This window comes from Pimephales promelas, chromosome 2 (assembly GCF_988280905.1).
Source record: "Pimephales promelas chromosome 2, fPimPro1.hap1.1, whole genome shotgun sequence".
NCBI classification, from domain to species: domain Eukaryota; kingdom Metazoa; phylum Chordata; class Actinopteri; order Cypriniformes; family Leuciscidae; genus Pimephales; species Pimephales promelas.
Window position 1 is genome coordinate 6119346 of NC_142770.1, and position 21116 is coordinate 6140461.

Genomic DNA, 21116 nt, shown 5'->3' on the forward strand with positions numbered 1-21116 from the left:
TAGTGAGGAGGTGTGGTTGACCCTGTTGCTAGGTATGAGTCATCATTTCAAAAGCTGTGATTGGTTGATCCTACAAGTTTGATGAAAATGAACTTTTGGTGATAATGAGCAAAGGATATACCCTCAAATCAATAAACATAATTATACACTCTATCTTATGCAGACTCTAATTGTAAATAATATTTCACATTCAAGAAAATATCTGGAAAATGAATAGTAAGCTGTAGGGGTTATAGCCTAACACTAGAATCTAAAATTTGTGAAAACTTGAGCTCATTACACCCTGTTCAAATAATGATTCGTGTCTTATTTGCTCATATTAATATCCTAGCTGGCATATTTTGTACTTTCACTCCCATATGGACCCCATTGAAAACAAGATGGCCTATCTCAAGTGAATGTCCTAAATGAAGTAGAAATTGCAACGTTACAACTCAGTGTGGTCTTAACAAGGATAACACGGCTCAGCTTTTATCAATGTCTGTGATTGCTGGCTGGTCTATTTATGAAGGCTTGTTAACAAATATCCTACAAACACAGAAAATGGAGAAAAAAAGGAAAAAAGAAATTGTTTGCGGCTGCTTAGGGGAACTCCTAAGCCACTAAAAGTCCTCTTCCCTGCTCTTAGCAGATCTCGCCTTAGGAGCCCTTTTAAGCGCTAGGAATCTTGAGGAATAGCTTTTATATTAACTGGGATTTTCGTGTCACTTTTAGGGGAAATTCTAAGAAAACGTCACGACTCTGAGAATTTTCTTAGAATTTGGCCGCTAGGAGCCACTTTTTGCACTAAAATTCTTTAGGGATACGGGCCCTGGTGTTAAGGCCCTCTGAAACACTTAGATGGACTTAAAACTTCTAAGAAATGCTCATAAGAATAGTCTTAAGCTTTGACTTAAGAGTCAGAAAATACTTAGTAAAGAGTAGGACTTTTCTAAGAGTAGGAGACTTTTATAAAGCAGCTAAAAGCAACTTTCAGTAAAGTATAAGACTGATTCCTAAGTGCTGACTGAAGTGGGACTTAAGTGCTGTGAACTTAAGACTACAATGATGTGAACCCAAAATGTCCGCCCTGAACCTCTGAATCAGCCAATAATGGTGCAAGGATGAGGTCACAGCAGCATGACACAATTAATTCATTATTTAATTAAGACATTAATTATTGAGACATGAATTATTTCAATGTTTCGATTTATTTAGAATAATTCATTTTTGCATTGTACAAAAAGATTACAAATAAGTACAAGCATTTATTTCACACAATTTTAACAGAGTTTCAACACACAAATTAAATGGACAAATGTGATGATATTTAAGTAATTAAGCTGATGAATCACATAATTAAAAATTGCACTCACAGCTCTATATAAAGGAAAGACAAAAGTTGAAAAATGGTTAAAAAAAAATGGATGCAAAAACAAAACCAAACTGGTCCAAGGAAATGCAGAGTCATTATAACTTTCATTTCTGCAGTTAAGGCATTGTCTCTTACAGTGGGAGAAGTTGAATTTATGACTAGGTCAGTAACAAAAATAATACCCTGACGATCAAGCCTGTCTCATTTGATCAACTCTCTGTCATCATATAATTCCAACACATTCTTACGTTGTTGGAAACTGCACGGCCTCCTCCTCTCTGCTGCCATCTTGTTACTCCTAACTGGTTAGGAGACCTCTCCAGTTCTCTTAAATAAATTAGGAGCTGAGACCTAGTCTTAACACTTAGGAACTTTTATGAATCACACTTATTCTTAAGTATAAGTGATTCTTAAGTATAAGAATAAGAGTAAAATTACGTCATTCTTAGAATTTTGACACACTTAAGACAAAAAATTTACTCTGAGCGGCTTTATACATACGGGCCCTGATCACTCAGGCCACATCAGGAAGTGCTCTGAGACTCATTCCAAATAAAAAAACCCAAATGTAAATGCATCTGGCTGTTGAAACCACATTTGTAAATTTTACTCCTCCCAAAATTAAAATAAATAAATAAAATAAACGTGCGACTATTAGATGACACGCAACTACAACACGCATCAATGCAGATGTGTAGCCATCTTTACAGCAAGCTTTGAAGAACCAGCCGCAATAACATTTTGTGGTTTCGTGTGACCACAGTAGAAAAGATGTTTACGAAAATTATTTTCCATGACATTAAAACGGTTAAACATTGTTAACAAAATATTCTGTTAACAAAAATATGATGAGGAAATGAACATCGTGAATTATTAATGCATCATTATTAATAATTATATATATATATATATATATAAATACACACACATGCTTGTATATTTAAGAAATATTATACTATATATATATATATTTATATTATACACAGTGCACCCACATATATTATGTAAACACAAACTTTTATATTGGATGCGATTAATTCCCTATAGTTCCCACAGTGATCACATGTGTGAGATTCTCTCCAGTGTGGGTTTTCATATAAATCCTAGAAGGACTGTCAAACGATTAATCGCGATTAATCGCATCCAAAATAAAAGTTTGTGTTTACATAATATATGTGGGTGTACTGTGTATAATTATTATATATATATACATATATAAAAATACACACACATGCATGTATATTTAAGAAAAAATATAATTTATATATAAAATATTTATATTTATATATAATATAAATGATATATAAATATATAGACGGTATATACATGAAAATATTTCTTAAATATATACAAGCATGTGTGTGTTTTTATTTATATATATATAATTATACACAATACACCCAAATATATCATGTAAACACAAACTTTTATTTTGGATGCGATTAATCGCGATTAATCGTTTGACAGACCTAAATCCTAGGTTTCCTTTATGTGTGAAACTCTTCCCACATTGATCACATTCACAAGGCTTCTCTCCGACATGGATCCTCACATTTCGCCTGACCAAATGAATCTCTTGTCGCAGTGTGAACACTTGTAAGGTTGAATTCTCTGGTCAACATTTCTAATAAAAGTCTTCCCACTATTTGCACATATTATCCTTCACAGCGCTGTGTTTGTATTTATGGTGCGATCTTAAATTACCTCGCCGGCTAAAACTCTTTCCACACAAAGAACACACGTAAGGCCTTTCGTTTGAATGAACTATCATGTGGCCCCTCAAGGTCGATGCAGAAATGAACAATTTTCCACACTGATCACAATAATATGGTCTTTCTCCTGAATGACAATGTTGATGTAATTTAAGAGTGGCCAAAAATGCGAAACTCTTCTCGCACTGATCACATTTGAACTCCTTCACAGCGCTGTGTCTGTATTTATGGTGCGATGTTAAATTACTTTGCCGACTAAAACTCTTTCCACACAAAGAACACACGTAAGGCTTTTCGTTTGAATGAACTATCATGTGGCTCCTCAAGGCCGATGCAGAAATTAACAATTTTCCACACTGGTCACAATAATATGGTCTTTCTCCTGAATGACGACGTTGATGTAATTTAAGACTGGCCAAATATGCGAAACTCTTCTCGCACTGATCACATTTGAACTCCTTCTCTCCGGTGTGGATCTTCATGTGTTTTTTAAGCTGTTCTTTTCGTGCAAAACTCCTCCCACACTGATCACATTTGTTCGTCCTCTCTCCAGTGTGGCTTTTCATGTGATCAATAAGGGTTCCTCTTTGCGTGAAACTCTTCCCGCACTGGTCACATGTGTGTGGCCTCTCTCCGGTGTGGATTTTCATGTGTTCATTAAGGGAACGTTTTTGTGTGAAACTCTTCCCGCACTGCGTACATGTGTGTGGTCTCTCTCCGGTGTGGGTTTTCATGTGATTATACAGGGTTTCTCTGAGTGTGAAACTCTTCCCACACTGATCACATGTGTGCGGCTTCTCTCCAGTGTGGATTTGCTTGTGCCTTTTAAGACTTACTTTTTGCGTGAAACGATTCCCACACTGGTCACATTTGTACTTTCCAACTTTAATGCGACGTTTACCACTTTTTTTGCATATTTCTTTTTTCTTCCCACACAGAGGACTGGTGAAAGATTTGTTGGTCAAAACAGTCCTTGCTGTTTGTGAGGAAATAGATTTTTCTCCATTTTTCTCATCATGATGTTCCTCCTCTTTAATCAGTTCTTCACTCTCCTTGTTTTCTTCCTTTATGTCTAATAGAAAAGTAAAAACATTCATTTTCAACTATTTTTTTAACGTTGGATAGTGGGAATAAATCTGATATTTTTGTAGTGAGAGCTATTAAATAATTTTGACCAACTCCGTCTAACATAAACTTAACAGAAAACCAAAAATACAATGGGTGCATAATTTTGCACAAATTAGAATTAGCATTGGAAGAGACATAATTCTACAAAGAGATCTCATGAGTATGCGTGTGTATTTCTATATAAAATATGGTTCTAACTTACATTTTCACACACACTGAAACAAAGAATATTAAGATGTATTGACTCTGACAGCACTAAAACGTGAATTTAGCAGATGTACAAATTCTTATTTATGGATATTATAATTTTTGGCATCATCACAAATTGATTCTATTGTATTCAATTTTCATATCAATTATGTTTTCAGTCACATTTATTAATTGGAGTTTAATATGAATTTCACTTTTAAGGATTACATAATAGTAAAGACTACACATTAAAACCTTAAAGGCACACTATGCAGCAATTGTGTTTTGTGAAACAGCGACCCCTAGAGTCGCTGTGGTATACTTGCACTGCCGTAAATAGCCGTAACTTCCATATTTATTTCTATTTTATTGTGAGAGTCCTTTATATTTTATATATATTTTATTTATATATATTTTTTTTTCTGGCCAGCTGCTTTCTCAACTTATATGCCAATCATTTTGTTGATTTACTACTTGCAAAAAATAAAAAACCCTGAAAAAAAAAAACAGCTCAGATAGAGCTTGACAATATGAAAGTTTCTCAAACCTCCTTTTTACTTAACATTTATTAAAAAAAAAAAAGATCCAGATTGTTCTCTGTCCTGATTGTTGTTGGCTACCGTAATAATACATTTTACAGCTTGTGTAACTGTTTTAAGTTTTATAATCTTAATGTTCTTCAGCATCATTAATGAAGAATCAAGGATAAACACCAACCTATTTGTTCTTCAGTAGCTCCAGGTTTCATTCTGCAGGATTTTGGATCACTCCTGATGTTGTTGCTGTTCTTGTTCACTTGAAGATTGAAGACTGATGAAAACCTTCCAGCATTTATTGGTAAATTCTTGTGGAAGGAGCTTTACTGGTGAATTGTTTTAGCGGGAGAATTGCTTAATGCTCATTGCATTGAGCGTTAAGTATTCATAGGTGATCTGAAAACATAAGCAAAATGAATGTGGTGAAACCAAGAATTGACATCAATGTTGAGACATTACAGTTGTTAAGAGTGACACATCACAACACAAGCCTTACAGGGTCATCAACAGACATTTCACTTTATTAAAAGATTTTGTGGTAGAAACAGATCATTTGAGTTAAGATATGGAGCCCAGTAGATATAAATTACAATTTTACTACCAGTTATTGTAAATTTGATTATCTAATTATTCAAGGATGCAAACACGTGGTCAAAAAAGAGAGAGGTTATCGAAGCCCTCACCCGCGGCAAATATTCATAATTGAAATGGATTTAATCCTTTGTAAATTATCATTTTGCAGTGTAAGATTACAGTTAACACCTTTACATATTATATAAATGAATTAGGTATTTTTATTAAACTTAATGAGTGTATAAATCAGCAGCAAAAAGTAATTCTTGAAAAAATCTTGAAAATAATTTTTTTAAAAACTAAACATGTTAATAAAAACAAATTAGCCTACTATTAGTATTTTTATCAAATTGATTTGATGTTTTATATTTCAATATAGGGCTATACTGTCCAATTTGTTTATTTTTCTTTTTCCCCATTTTTTGTGTGTTGTTTAATTTAATTAGTGATTCTACATTTAAATATTGATGATTACAAGTTTATGGGAAATAAAGATTAATAGCGATTAATCTCAGCAAATTGTGCAATTTAATTTGTTAATTTTTTATCGATTCCCAGCCATAATATATATGTGATAATAATAAAATAAATAACGTAAGCTAGTCACCTTTTAAACTACTGAAAAGTTTCATTTGGATTTCAATGTTCAATATGTCTACAGGATAACATAAATGAAATTTGTATATCTCAAATGTCCATTTCTATCCACAAAACTTGCCATAAGTCATGGTTTAAGGTGTTATTTAAAAAAAATCTCATTTTTTAAAAAATGGGGTGCTGCTGACTCGTCTGTTAAGTCTGATAAAAGAATGGACAATGATTTAATTATAATATTTTTTATTTATCCTTTATTTAACCAGGTAAAAACCCATTGAGATTAAAAATCTCTTTTGCAAGGGAGACCTGGCTAAATATAGCTAAATATCTAGCTAAACGTTTCATTGCACTGATTAAATGTTAAAGAAATGTAGGCTAACATTATCCTGCAGCTAGCTTAGCTAGCTTATTTCACTATGGACAACTCACAGACTAAAGGCTACCCACCTTTCTTGAGAAAAACAGATTGCCAACCTTTCTTTTGTCTTCCTTCTCTCTTTTCTTTTTTTGAAAACCAGATTTTCTTTTAACAAAACAACATTGTTGACTGGTTGTTTTCTAGCACATCGACTCGACGACTCTGACTGAGTGCAATAGACCGCGCATGCTCAGGCAGGACTAAACCATTTCATGCAGATCCAGGGGGGTGGTCGGTCAATATGAATGTTTACTTTTTGTTCAATGGGGATATTTAACTTGTATTGCATTTTATTATTATTTGAAATATACTCAACGATTATGGCTTATATAGTGTATAATACAACATTTAAAATCGTTTTTACTTATTTGTTGTACCTATTGTTTACTTAGGCTATTTGTTGGAATTGTCCTCCTAACTTTCCCCCCTTATATGACGCCCATGAGACAAATAACAACAAATATTTTTATCTCGTTTAAATTGTGATACAAATACAAATATCGTATTTCTAAAGAGTTGGCCATTGATAATATGCTTGAGAAAAAGGAGGACATTTACATATCTCTCTGTCACATAAACATAAACTTTGCCAACTATTTCTTTTTCAATCTCTGTATCTTTCAAATTGTCAAATAAAATATAAAGCAACATTGGTTCATTTCACCATGGTTCATGAGCCAATAGTGAAATAGTAACGCAAGACCTTTCATTGTTGTTTTTGAAAGTTGCTCAGAACAAGAAGTGGTTACTTTAGTTTCAGTTGCAGTGATATTGATGATAACCTGAGATTACCTTCAGTCTGATTATACTCTGCAAATCAGAGACTAGCGAACCCAATTCTTCCAGTCTTGTTGTAATTTACAGTGGAAACCTTTAGAGGGTTATCAGATATAACCTGAATCCACTAAACTCTACTAGTCAGTCTTTCAAAAATGTTTCTGTGGAGCTTGTTGGCTTGTTTTATATGTGTTCATGGTGAGTGTATTTTTAAATTATTAGTATTAGTTATTCTGCTTCTAATACATGCATTTTGCAAGTGCATCGATGAATCTCTTGGCTATCTGGAATATCTCTTTGCTTTCATGCTATCTAGAATATTGTGTTCTCGGATTTATGAACAAGCAGTGAAAAATTATGGTAACAAAAATCAAATAAAAATAAAACAATTCCTGAAGATGAATACTTCCTTTTTAAAACATTTTAAACGTTTTTTATCCAACAACTCTCAATCCAAAATTGTATTTACACTTTTTAAACAGATGTGGAAGCGGACGGAATAATAATAATATCGGTGATGGAGGGAGATTCTGTCACTCTACACACTGATGTTACTAGCATTCAGAGAAATGATCACATAACATGGAAGTTTGGATCTGATAAATCGTGTATTGCTGAAGTCTATAATCAGATTTATACGTATCCTGATGCTGACGAGAGATTCAGAGACAGACTGAAACTGCATCCGACTGGAACTCTGACCATCACAAACACCAGATTAAGTGACTCTGGATATTATACAGTTTCTATCAGCAGCTCCAGAAGAACCTTGCGGGAGAGATTCATGATTATTGTAAATGGTGAGTTAAATATCACTGCCACATTGCCTTTTATCCTTTATTTCTCTTACTTTCATACATTTTGTTGTGTCTCTTTCAATTGTTTTTGTTTGAGACGAGTCTCACCTCATCGAACTTCCCTCGTCTTCCACATCTTTTCCAGCTCCTCTGCCTGTCCCAGAGATTGTCAGTAACTCTTCACAATGTCCATCGTCATCTAGATCATCAGAGTCCAGATGTTCACTGGTGTGTTCAGCTGTGAATGTGAGTGATGTGACTCTCTCCTGGTATAAAGGAATGAGTGTATTGTCCAGCATCAGTGTGTCTGATCTCATCATCAGTCTCTCTCTACCTCTGGAAGTGGAATATCAGGATAAAAACACTTACAGCTGTGTGATCAACAATCCAGTCAAAAACCAGACCACACATCTCAACATTACGCAACTTTGTCGACCATGTTCAGGTATATCAATCCATGTAATATTGTAATTTCCAGGCAGTAAGCAAATATTTAGGAAAACCATAAAAATAACGAGCAAATTACGACCTTTTGAGGTATTAAGCGCACTAATGTTTGAGTGTTTTTATGTTTCTTCTCTCAGACTCTGTCCAGTGTTGTAGTTTTACTGAAGCTGTGATCCGATTGGTCCTCTCTGTTCTGGTGGGTGTGGCTACTGTTGCTGTATTGGTTGATCATTTCAGATCCACGAAAGTTGAACTGAAAATCAGGAAACCGACAGAAAACAGTCAATCACCATCAGTTCCTTAATGATTAAACCTATTCTCCCGTGTAGTCATAGGTGGTGACCTTAAACAACCTTTACCAATGATACACTGTGAATAGCGGTTAATAGAGTTTTCTATACGCATTGCAAATCACTGTCAATTTACAAATCATCATATTATATATTATATCATGTCAATAAAGTTACAGGAATATATATTTTGGACTATTGGTTGTATTTCTTTGTGTTGTATGGAGAAATGTGTATTGTAATTGTGTATTCACAAAATGACCCAGTGTGTGAAGATTGCACTTCTCGTCATTTCACCAGTGTTAAATTGACATGGGATTAGAAAAATGACATCCTGCATCTCTCTTAAGATCTCTTTACTGCATTTTCTATTAAAAACAATAATAATAAATATATTTATATAATATTATTATTTTTTGTTATTTGCTATACATTTTTGAACCGGAGTACACAGAAAAAGTGTACCTTTTCAACGTGATGACGCAATGCATGGCACATCTCTGAGATGGTAATGGGTTTTTTTTTTTTTCTTAAATGACGGATCGTTTTCTGACTGATCATAAAATGCACAAAATGGCGCAAATTTGAATTGAGCTCTAAAATAGGATTTACTTACTTGCCCGAACTACATTTTTCATGTAGAAATTACATTTGCCATTTTCTGTAGCATTACTTCACCACAAAATCATTGTTATCAGTAAACTCGATAAAACAAAGAAGACAGCTCGAGTGAGTGAGGGTGTTAGTAGTAACATAATACTCATGAGGTGATCAAAAACATGTCAAATTTTATTCGCAATGACAAAAACATTGATAAGTCAACATAACAGTAATTAAAAGATTTGAATAAAAAAACACTGCTCATTAAAATAATGGGAATATTACACAGACAGCTAAAAGGACAAGGAATTTACAACAGTGTTCTCAGAGAGTTTTCACAACTGTTGTCTCTTTCGAATACTCATGTACTCATGGCCTTATGTGATCATTAAGGGCATATTTTCATGTGAAACTCTTCCCGCACTGATCACATGCACGGTTTCTCTCCAGTGCGGATCCCATGATGTTTTTACATGTTTCCTGACTGACTGAATCTCAAATCACAGTAAATTTTTCTCTTCACTGTGAATTCTCTGGTGCCGTTTCAGTTCAAAATCAATATAAAAGGTCTTCCCACAATCAAAGCACAAGTAATTCTTCACACCAATGTGTCTTTTCTGGTGTAATTTTAAAGCACTCAGCTGACTAAAACTCTTCCCACACAAAGAACACACGTGAGGCTTCTCCTTTGTATGAACTTTCAGGTGGCTCTTTAGAGATGATGATGAAAAATACGTTTTCCCGCAATGATGACAGTAAAACGGTCTTTCTCCAGAGTGCAAACGTAGATGTGATTTAAGACTGGATGCATGTGTAAAACTCTTCCCACACTGATCACATGTTACATACTCTCCGGTGTGGATCTTCATGTGTTTTTTAAGGTGATCCTTTATGTGTGAAACTCTTCCCGCATTGTTCACATGTGTATGGCTTTGCTCCACTGTGGACCTTCATGTGTCCGTCAAGGTTTCCTTTTTGTGCGAAACTCTTCCCGCATTGATCACATGTGTGCGGCTTCTTTCCTGTGTGGATCTTCATGTGTTCATTAAGGGATCCTTTTTGTGTGAAACTCTTCCCGCATTGATCACATGTGTATGGTTTCTTTCCTGTGTGGATCTTCATGTGTTCATTAAGGTTTCCTTTTATTCTGAAAGTCTTTCCACATTGATCACATGTGTGCGGCTTCTCTCCTGTATGGATCCTAATATGTTCTCTTAAGTGATTTGTTTGTGCAAAACTCTTCCCGCACTGATCACATGTGTACGGCTTCTCTCCAGTGTGGATCTTCATGTGTACATTAAGGTTTCCTTTTTGTGCAAAACTCTTCCCGCACTGATCACATGTGTGTGGCTTCTCTCCTGTGTGGATGTTCATGTGTCCTTTAAGGTGTGCTTTTTGTGTGAAACTCTTCCCGCATTGATCACATGTGTACGGTTTCTCTCCACTATGAACTGTCATGTGAAGTTTAAGACTTATTTTCTTTGAGAATCTCTTTCCACACTGAGGGCAAGAATTTTTGTTTTTTTCCCCAATTTTGACACAATGATGTTTCTCATCTCCTTCAATCAGTTCTTCACTCTCATTCTGTTCAATAAAGCCTAAAATTAATTAAAACATGTTATTTTAAAAAATGTTATTATCATTCATCCATTGCTCAAACCAGTAATCCTATGTAGAGTTGTTAGGAAATTTATTTTCTGTTTATCCTTAAAAATTATGAAATGCCTTTAAGTTAACACTAATGTAACACAAGAATATAGACAACATGCTATACAATATTATATATAGACACAAATATCATGTTTCTGACAAAATCTCTTGAATATTTATTTAAAGTAATTTTTATTTTTATTTTAAATTATCCCATTATAAGCATTAGCCAATTGAATCCAGTCCCAGCTTTCACACAAACTGTAGAAGTGTATCAGTAACTCGTCTAATTTATGACATTTAAAACTTTATTTAATAACTTTGTTTGGGAAAATAAGGTAGAAAAGAACATTTCAGTTTCAGGCTCCAGTGTCCTGTATATTATTTGATACTTTAACCATGTTATTTCACAGCTCTTTTAGTCCAGTAATTCAGTTTTATGAATTCAATATTCATTAATCATTATTGATGAATCAAGAATAAACGCCAACCTATTTGTTCTTCAGTGTCTTCATCTTCCATTCGGCAGGGTTCTGGATCACTCATGTTCTCCTTGTTCAACTGTCTTCTTCACTTGCTGGGAATAATCCAGCATTTATAGGTGAAGTGTCTAATGGCTGAGGTAGGAACAGCAGATCTGCTAAAATAAAAAAAGAATCAGTTTAGCAAACTGATGTTTTCATTATTGCACATATTTTAATCATTCAATGTTTTCTTTACATTTTTATAGATGGATAAAGTAACAAATCAATTTATTTTATCAGTCATATGAACAAATGGACAAAGAAATAGAACAATTGAAATAAATATAGGGCCGAGCATAATTAAAAGACTCTATTTTCTAATATAAAAATAGATAATAAATAAAAATAAAACAGAATAAATAAATTTGTGAGCAACAAAAAAACACACCAATTCAGTTCGACTAAATTTATAGCTTAGTTTTTGTTTTTGTTAGATGTGTTGTTTTGCATGAAATGTGGTTTATCACAGAGTAAAATGAAATGATGAAGCCTATATCTTGTCGATTTAAAAAGTCATAATGGTGTTTGTGTCAGTCTGACAGCAGCACCGATGAATGAGCTTAAAGTGACAGTACATGTAATTGAAGACGTCGGCATAATGAATGAGAATGAGGTGAACATGAAATCAGCACCTCAGCATACAGCTGAAACAAATCAACAGCACAGATATCTGACTTAAAATAATTAGAAGTGATTTTGGTATATTTTTAAAGTATACAAAAGTACTAAACTAATACTAAATACAAACCTGCCTCTAATTGATTATTATACAGTAAGGGTAAAATCTTTCCGTGGCAGGGGCAGCTGCCACCGAGACCTGTCACTCCACCCGTCACCGCTAGTGGCAGCTGTCACTCGACCTGCCACCGCTATATGCGCCTGTCACTCGACCTGCCACCGCTATATTCGCCTGTCGCCCGACCTGCCACCGCTATATGCGCCTGTCACTCGACCTGCCACCGCTATAAGCGCCTGTCACTCGACCTGCCACCGCTATATTCGCCTGTCACTCGACCTGCCACTGCTATATTGGCCTGTCACCCGACCTGCCACCGCTATATGCGCCTGTCTCTCGACCTGTCACCGGTATATTCGCCTGTCACCCGACCTGTCACGGCTATACGCGCCTGTCCCGCGTCCTGCCACGGCCATACGCGCCTGTCCCACGTTCTGTCATGGCTATACGCGCCTATCCCGCGTCCTGTCACGACTATACGCGCCTGTCCCACGATCTGTCACGGCTATACGCGCCTATCTCGCGTCCTGTCACGGCTATACGCGCTTGTCCCGCGAACTGTCACGGCTATACGCGCCTATCCCGCGACCTGTCACGGCTACGCGCCTGTCCCTCAGGACATTCTAACGCTTAACGTGAAAAAACGCTTCGTGGCTCAGTGCACTGTGATATTAAAAGACCAAACTCAGTACAAATCATATTAATAAACCATAGCCTATATAAAAAAATAAGATGAGTCCAAAATATGAACGCAATATTATTTACGGAGCCCGGGAAGTCACCTGTGGGGGGGGGAAAAAAAAACAATCCGAGGTGACGGTTTTGCAATCCGTCCCCTCAGTTTATAAACTGTAGCCTACTCACGAATTCTACTGTTCCCTCGGTTTAACAATTCGTGCCCACGAATTAATACACCGTACCCACGAGTTCCTAATCCGTGCTCTCAGATTTGTAAACCATGCCCTCAGTTTTTGCAATCTGTACCCAACTTGATAAACCGTGCCCACGCTTTCGCAATCCGTACTCACGGGTTTGTAATCCGTACTCACGGATTTGTGGCTCCTCCAGAGTGTGCCGCATGATTAATTTCAAACAGGCCTCCTATTTAGATGCGGGATGCATTGTTTTTAAAAGGACTTCACATACAAAAAATAAATAAATATAACACAAAGTTATAGGCCTATAAAAATAAAACATTCATAAATTGTTTTATGATTAACATATTCCTGTCTTAAGTGAACTCATTTAAAGTTATAAACACAAATAATAGGCTATTATTATTACATTTAGGCTACATATTTAGATATTTATAAGACGCTTTTATCAAAAAAAAGAAACAAAGAAATTCGTCAAATGTCAGTCATAATACAGGTTAGACAATAATAATACTGAGATTATCACAAACAAACACAAGATTTTGACGTATATCCAAGTGTTTGTGCACAAAATATAAATAACATTGACTTTTTGCCTTTATTAAACATTTAAAATATTCGCAAATTAATATGGAAAAATAAAAAAATAACGAGGGATTTTTATTGTTTAAATAAACAGTTTTCTAGTGACGGGCTAAACATCTCCATCTCCGCTGTGAAGAGGATGCACCTTTAGAGAGAAATATCTCTTTCGGATTGTATAATCAGACGGTATTTGCTTTCGATTCGAATTTGTTCGTTTAAAAGTGGATATTTCAAGCGTTAGATATGCTTTTGTTTCAGCTCATTTATGAGACGCGCTCCGGAGATGAAAGAAAAACGCGCCTGATTGTTTTATTTTATTTTTACAAATACACACCGTGTTCTTGTTATTTTACAAATACACCGTTTTCTTGTTATTGTGAGTTTACACAAATAAAAGTAGTTACAAATAATGTATTATGTAGCCTATAGGCTAATGTACTTTTTCTGTATGACCAGAAATGCTAGATTATTTTAAATTGTTCCACTGTTGATAGGAACATGCTAGTGTTTGCGGCTGCGACTCAGTGACATGCATGCGCGCTCCACTTGGATGCGTCAAAAACCTGTGTTTATAATCTTAGCCCATTATTATTGTCTAGACTGACATTTGACGAATTGCTCTGTTCTTTTTTTGTGTGGATAAAAGCGTCTTAGGCCTATGTAGCTAAATGGATTTTGATAGCTAATTATTATTTGCGTTTATTACTAGAGTTCACCGAAGACAGTAATAGTTTAACATACAATTATTTATAACTTATAACCAAATCTTTTACAGTTTTTGAACTGTGCTATTATTATTTTATTTTATTTGATTTTTTTCGCTTAGTATAGCCTACTGAGATTTTTCCTCTAAAAATGGACTTTAAAGATAAAAGTAGCCTAAATGTAGGCCTAGTTTTTTTTTAGAAAATGCAAGAAATTATCCATTTTAAAAAAAGGATTTTAAAAACAATGCAATGCATCCCGCATTCCTGCAACAGGAGGCATGGTTGAATCATGCGGCACATTTTGGGGGACGAGGCAAATGATTTAACAGATGATTTGAGCCCTGATTTATAGGTGATTTATAGGCTAATCATAATTAATGTGTCTTAAAAATAAAGATGGATTTTTATTGTTTAAATAAACTGTTTTATAGTGTGGGCTAAACATATCTCTCTGCGCTTTAGAGAAATGTACCTTTCGGACTGTATAATCGTTATTTGCTTAATTCGTTTAAAGTGGACATTTGCATATTTCAAGCTTTAGATAGGCTTTTGTTTCAGTTCATTTATGAGACGCGCTCCAGAAATCATGATAGCTCACCTGATTGTTTTATTTTATTTTACAGTGGGGAAATTTGCAAATTATTAATAGGCTAATTATTGGTTAATTATAATAATAAAAGGAGTTTCTTTTTTTTCGAAATATTTCTCAAACAGCATATAGCCTATATTAAATATAATCATTATTAGGCCTACTACTATATTGTGTAGAATAGGCTGCATAGAATATTAACTAGCCCATATCTAGATTTATTTAACCATGCGTAAGAGGCGCGTATATATAGCCGTGACGGGTCGCGGGACACATACAGCAGTGACAGGTCGAGAGACAGGCGCATAAAGCCGTGACGGGTCGCGGGACATGCGCGTATAGTAGCCTATAGCCGTGAAAGGTCGCGGGACTGGCGGAAATAACCGTGACATGTCGCGGGAGTCGGGACAGGCGCGTATAGCCGTGACAGGTCGCGGGACTGACGCATATAACCGTGACAGGTCGCGGGACAGGCAAATATAGCTAGGACAAATCGCGGGACAGGCGCGTATAGCCATGACAAGACTCGGGACAGGCGCGTATAGCCGTGACAGGTCGCGGGACTGGCGCATATAGCCGTGACAGATCACGGGATAGGCGCGTATAGCTGTGATAGGTCGGGTGACAGGCGAATATTGCGATGACAAGTCGAGAGACAGGCGAATATAGCGGTGACAGGTCGAGTGACAGGCGAATATAGCGGTGGCAGGTCGGGTGACAGGCAAATATAGCGGTGGCAGGTCGAGTGACAGGCGAATATAGCGGTGGCAGGTCGAGTGACAGGCGCATATAGCGGTGGCAGGTTGGGTGACAGGCGAATATAGCGGTGGCAGGTTGGGTGACAGGCGAATATAGCGGTGGCAGGTTGGGTGACAGGCGCATATAGCGGTGGCAGGTCGAGTGACAGGCGCATATAGCGGTGGCAGGTCGAGTGACAGCTGCCACTAGCGGTGACGGGTGGAGTGACAGGTCTCGGTGGCAGCTGTCCCTGCCACGGAGAGATTTTACCCCCTCTCTTATTATAGCTTGCAAACATCTGAAACGACGCAATGAAAACATTGCAGAAATTACCCGTGTTTAGTAGCCTAGCATGTTAAATATGAAACTCTGTAAACAGCTCAACTCACCTCAGAAGACTCGAGAGCGGGCTGCTGGAGTCGATGAATCATAACGACAAAAACATTTCACACTGGGCATGAAGATCTCAAGGGCTCTGTGAGTGTAGAAAAAAAGGGGGGGGGGGGGGGGGTTGGATAAAAGTTCGTTTCGTCAGGTGCCGGTGATGATGTCACCACACATTAATGATCTTCAGCAACAGCTGTTTACTGGCTATGGTCTGTAAAGTGAATAACTGAAGGTCGGGACCTTTATTGAACCATACGTGAATTTATTATAATCACAGACGAGGTTTGACTTAAGATAAGAATAGGATAATAATGCAGTTTCAGAATAAGAATTCGAGGGCGCTTTTACTTTCAGCTTCAGCTGGTTCTGTCACGTTTTTGCGTGTTCGTTTTTCCGCCCAGTAGTTTCAGAGTGTTTTTTTTTTCTCAGTAATGGATATGAATTTATGTAGAGAAGTAAAATACTTGGTGGTACTTCAATACCAGGGTAATTTCAAGGCAATGATTAATGATAGGAAAATCACATAGCCTATATATTTTTATAAAATGTATATTTACGTAATCTATTTTACTTCCTTTTTGCCTTTTATGAGGATTGAGCGCACTAATGTTTGAGTGTTTTTATTTTTCTTCTCTCAGACTCTGTGCAGTGTTGTAGTTTTACTGAAGCTGTGATCCGATTGGTCCTCTCTGTTCTGGTGGGCGTGGCTACTGTTGCTTTATTGGTTGATCATTTCAGATCCATATGAAAGTTGAACCGAAGATGAGTAAACAGACATAAAACAGTCAATCACCATCAGTTTCTTAAAATAACATCTTATGTTTCAATCAAACACTGCTATTCACTTTCAGAAGTTGTAAGGATGTTTCTTCAATATCTGAGTAATCTTTTTTTCTCCCTCTTTACTATTTGGCTTTCAGAAAAAATAAAATGAAAAAATAAATAAAATAACATTTAACCTAACATCAAACAGAAGTTAAAAAGGAATGGAGTAAACATGGAATTATTACATATATAACTAAAATTATTAAATACAGACCTATTTAAAGTAATACAGCTGTAAAAAATAAATAAAAGAAATAAATTAAAGTATTCCATTAGCAGCATCAAAAGCTCTGCCGTGTCCAATTGACTTTTGCTTCATTCATCTCTTTGTCCGGCTGATGGTCAAAGTAACAAAATTCGGGAAAAATATACTCAGTTAACAATCTTAACTTTATTATTATTTATTATTCATTTCTTAAATAACCAAACTAATAAGGGCAGTCCTCATTTTCTTTCCTTGCAGCCTTCCCTCGCATCCTACAGGGGGGTGGAGCTGAGCGAGAGGAAAAGAAGCAAAGAAAGGAAATGAGGATGTAAAATTAAAAATCACTCCAAACACTTTACCCCAAGGCAATTATCCCAAGGCATACTGACACCGTTTGACATTTCGTCTACAACCCCACATGGCACCCTTTAGCGTCAACATGAGACACCGATATATATGGGCCAGAAGGCGCCTCCTAGTGGTGTAACCCTAAACCTAACCATATCCCAACAAAGCTCTGTGCGTGTTATATTGACGCTGAAGGGTGCCATGTGCGTTTGATTTAAACGAAATTTCAAAAGCGCCACTACATGACGCCCTAGGATGAGAACGCGTTGAACATAGCCTACACAATAAAACACAAATTCGGTCAGGTTTTAACATCCTAATAAATTAAACATTAGTTCCTTATATTACTGCCTGCTGTGCTAAATGTATTCCGGTCAGAAAATGCAAGAATAGTGCAACATTGAATTGAGAACTAATATAGGATTTACTTACTTGCCTGGACTACCTTTTTAATGTAAAAATTACATTTGTTTTTGTTTTCTGTAGTAGCACAAAGCAAAGAAACAACAGTAAGTAACATAATAGTACCATAACATCCGTGAGCCGATCAAAAACGTGGTAAATTTTATTTGTTAAAGCTAAAACATTGATAAGTCAACATTACAGTTATTAAAAGATTTTAATAAAACGAAGAAACAAACAGTTTCCATGAAAATTATGAGTGTATTACACATGCAGCTAAAAGAACAAGGAATTTGCAAGTGTTCTCAGTGTTTTAACAATTGATCACTCACTGTTGATCCCATGTACTCATGGCCTTATGTGATCATTAAGGGCTTATTTTCATGTGAAACTCTTCCCGCATTGATCACACGCACAGCTTCTCTCCAGTGTGGATGATGTTTTTACATGTTTCCTGACTGACTGAATCTCTTGTCACACTTGTCCCACAATCAAATCACATGTGATTCTTCACACCACTGTGTATTTTCTGGTGTGATTTTAAAGCACTTAGCTAAATAAAACTCTTCCCACACAAAAATCACATGTGAGGCTTCTCCTTTGTATGAACTTTCAGGTGGCCCTTCAGGGATAGTTCTGAAAAAAAAGTTTTCCCACACTGATCACAGTAAAACGATCTCTCTCCAGAATGAATACGTAGATGTGATTTAAGACTCAATCCACGTTTAAAACTCTTCCCGCACTGATCACATGTGTATGGCTTCTCTCCAGTGTGGATCTTCATGTGTCCAATAAGGGTTCCTTTTTGTGTGAAACTTTTTCCGCACTGATCACATGTGTACGGCTTTTCTCCAGTGTGGATTTTTAAGTGTACTTTAAAGTGATTTTTGTGTGCAAAACTCTTCTCGCACTGATCACATGGGTACGGCTTCTCTCCAGTGTGGATTTTCATGTGTCCAATAAGCGTTCCTTTTTGTGCAAAACTCTTCCCACATTGATCACATGTGTACGGCTTCTCTCCAGTGTGGACCTTCATGTGTCCTTTAAGCGCTCCTCTTTGTGTGAAAGTCTTCCCGCATTGTTCACATGTGTACGGCTTCTCTCCAGTGTGGACCTTCATGTGTTCATTAAGCGTTCCTTTTTGTGCAAAACTCTTCCCACATTGATCACATGTGTACGGCTTCTCTCCTGTGTGGATCTTCATGTGTCCTTTAAGGTGTCCTTTTTGTGTGAAACTCTTCCCACATTGATCACATGTGTACGGTTTCTCTCCACTATGAACTGTCATGTGAAGTTTAAGACTTATTTTGTTTGGGAATCTCTTTCCACACTGAGGGCAAGAATTTTTGGCTCTCTTCAAAGTTTTTTCTCCCATTTTGACATGATGATGTTTCTCATCGCCTTCAGTCAGTTCTTCACTCTCCTCATTCTGTTCAATAAAGCCTAAAATGAATTTAAAAAAAAGTTTAATTTTCATTCACCCATTCTCCAAACCAGTTATCCTATGTAGAGCCGTGAGGGAGTCTATTTTCTGTTTATCCTTAAAAAATTAAAAAGAAAATGTCATAAAAAATGACTAACACCAGAACATAGACAACTGCAATACAATATTATATATAGGCAAAAATCTCATGTTTCTGACACAATCTCTCGAATATTTTGAAAAATTTATTTCAAATGATCCCATTATAAGCATTAGTCAATTGAATCCAGTCTCCGCTTTTACAAAAAAACAAAATGTAGAAGTCTATCATTAACTTTAATTTATGACATTTAAAACTTTATTTTAATAACTTTGTTGGAAAATAAAAGATATAAAAGAACATTTCAGTTTCAGGCTCCAGTGTCCTGTATATTATTTGATACTTTAACCATGTTATTTCACAGCACTTGTGACTTTTCTAACTACATGTTGTATAAATTTAAAATTCATTCATTATTAACGACGAATTAAGAATAAACACCAACCTCTTTGTTCTTCAGTATCTTCATCTTCTATTCGGCAGGGTTCTGGATCACTCATGTTCTCCATGTTCAACTGTCTTCTTCACTTGATGGGAATGATCCAGCATTTATAGGTGAATTGCTGTGGGAGGAGCTTCAAGTTCTGTAGCAGGAACAGCAGATCTGCTAAAACCAAAAATGACCAGTTTAGCAAACTGATGTTTTCATTATTGCACACATTTTAATCAATCAATGTTTTCTTTACATTTTCATAGATGGATACAATAGAGAGCCAGATTTATGACGTCACTTTGTAGGCCAAAACGAGGAAGTGAATTAGCATTTTAGCACTTCCGGTTCCCTCGCTCTAAAGTCCATTGGTTTTTGCTAAATTAATCACCTGAAAGGTCTGTGGTTTAAAGCCTCTAAATATTTTCACATTTTGATCTATGATATAAAACACACCAGTTATAACCTACTTGTGGGGTTTTTAAACTTTATATAGGCTTCAAAATGTATACATTTTGGATTAACCTGTAAAGATTATCTTGATAGACAAAACGTGTAAGGGTCACAACTCTTTGTTGAACCCAGATCTTATTTTTTTTTTTTTTTTTGCAATTTTCCAAAAGTCTATGGGGAAAATGCATAGCTTTTCGATCGAGGGAACCCATGCGAAGCTAGCTTGAGTTGTCCTACAAAGTTAGGTCATCACTTTGGCACTCTATTACAATACAAATAAAGTTATTTTACCTGTCCCATGAACAAATGGACGACAAAATATAAAATTGTCAGTTAAAAGATTTCAAATACCAATAATACATTAAAATAAAACAGAAGGAATACAATTTTAAAAGTGATAATGGTGTAGTTTGTGTCAGTGGCCTACTAATGAGCTGATGAAAGTGGCAGTTTACAATGAATGAGGTGAACAAAACTATTGACATGAAATCAGCAGCTCTGCTCCAGATCTGATTTTACATAGGCCTAATTTCGGTATAAACATATTATTTTAGTCATATTTTTAAACAACACAAAACTACTAAACTAAAACTAAATGCAAACCTGACACTAAATGATTATTCAACTTGACGCATCAGAAATAACAATCCAGAAATGATCGTGTGAGTAACGTTACCGTGTGTTTTATGGTAAATGTAGGCTACAAAACTCTGTAAACCGA

At 36.0% G+C, this 21116-nt stretch overlaps 3 protein-coding genes across 4 annotated transcripts; 1 reads left to right on the forward strand and 2 right to left on the reverse strand.

Moving 5' to 3' along the window:
- Nucleotides 1-1171: 1171 nt before the first annotated feature.
- Nucleotides 1172-6700, reverse strand: LOC120492904 (uncharacterized). 2 transcript variants are annotated; one of them, XM_089121154.1, is made up of 3 exons: nucleotides 6564-6700; nucleotides 5101-5315; nucleotides 1172-4138 (listed from the first exon to the last, which is right to left on the reverse strand). In XM_089121154.1, exons 2-3 carry the CDS (start codon nucleotides 5129-5131, stop codon nucleotides 2997-2999), a joined length of 1173 nt encoding a protein of 390 aa, XP_088977280.1. In that variant the 5' UTR covers nucleotides 5132-5315; nucleotides 6564-6700; the 3' UTR covers nucleotides 1172-2996. The 2 variants fall into 2 exon arrangements, with proteins under 2 accessions (XP_088977280.1, XP_039547156.2); XM_039691222.2 differs by having other exon boundaries at nucleotides 6537-6699.
- A 382-nt stretch (nucleotides 6701-7082) lies between these two features.
- Nucleotides 7083-9177, forward strand: LOC120492924 (uncharacterized). The gene is made up of 4 exons (XM_039691260.2): nucleotides 7083-7482; nucleotides 7767-8084; nucleotides 8227-8526; nucleotides 8666-9177. Exons 1-4 carry the CDS (start codon nucleotides 7440-7442, stop codon nucleotides 8830-8832), a joined length of 828 nt encoding a protein of 275 aa, XP_039547194.2. The 5' UTR covers nucleotides 7083-7439; the 3' UTR covers nucleotides 8833-9177.
- Nucleotides 9178-9592: 415 nt separating this feature from the next.
- Nucleotides 9593-21116, reverse strand: LOC120492914 (uncharacterized). The gene is given in 6 exon segments (XM_089119127.1): nucleotides 9593-10315; nucleotides 10317-11016; nucleotides 11560-11636; nucleotides 18406-19432; nucleotides 19958-20031; nucleotides 20033-21116. Coding segments are annotated over 6 exon segments (2304 nt in total). The 5' UTR covers nucleotides 20062-21116; the 3' UTR covers nucleotides 9593-9918.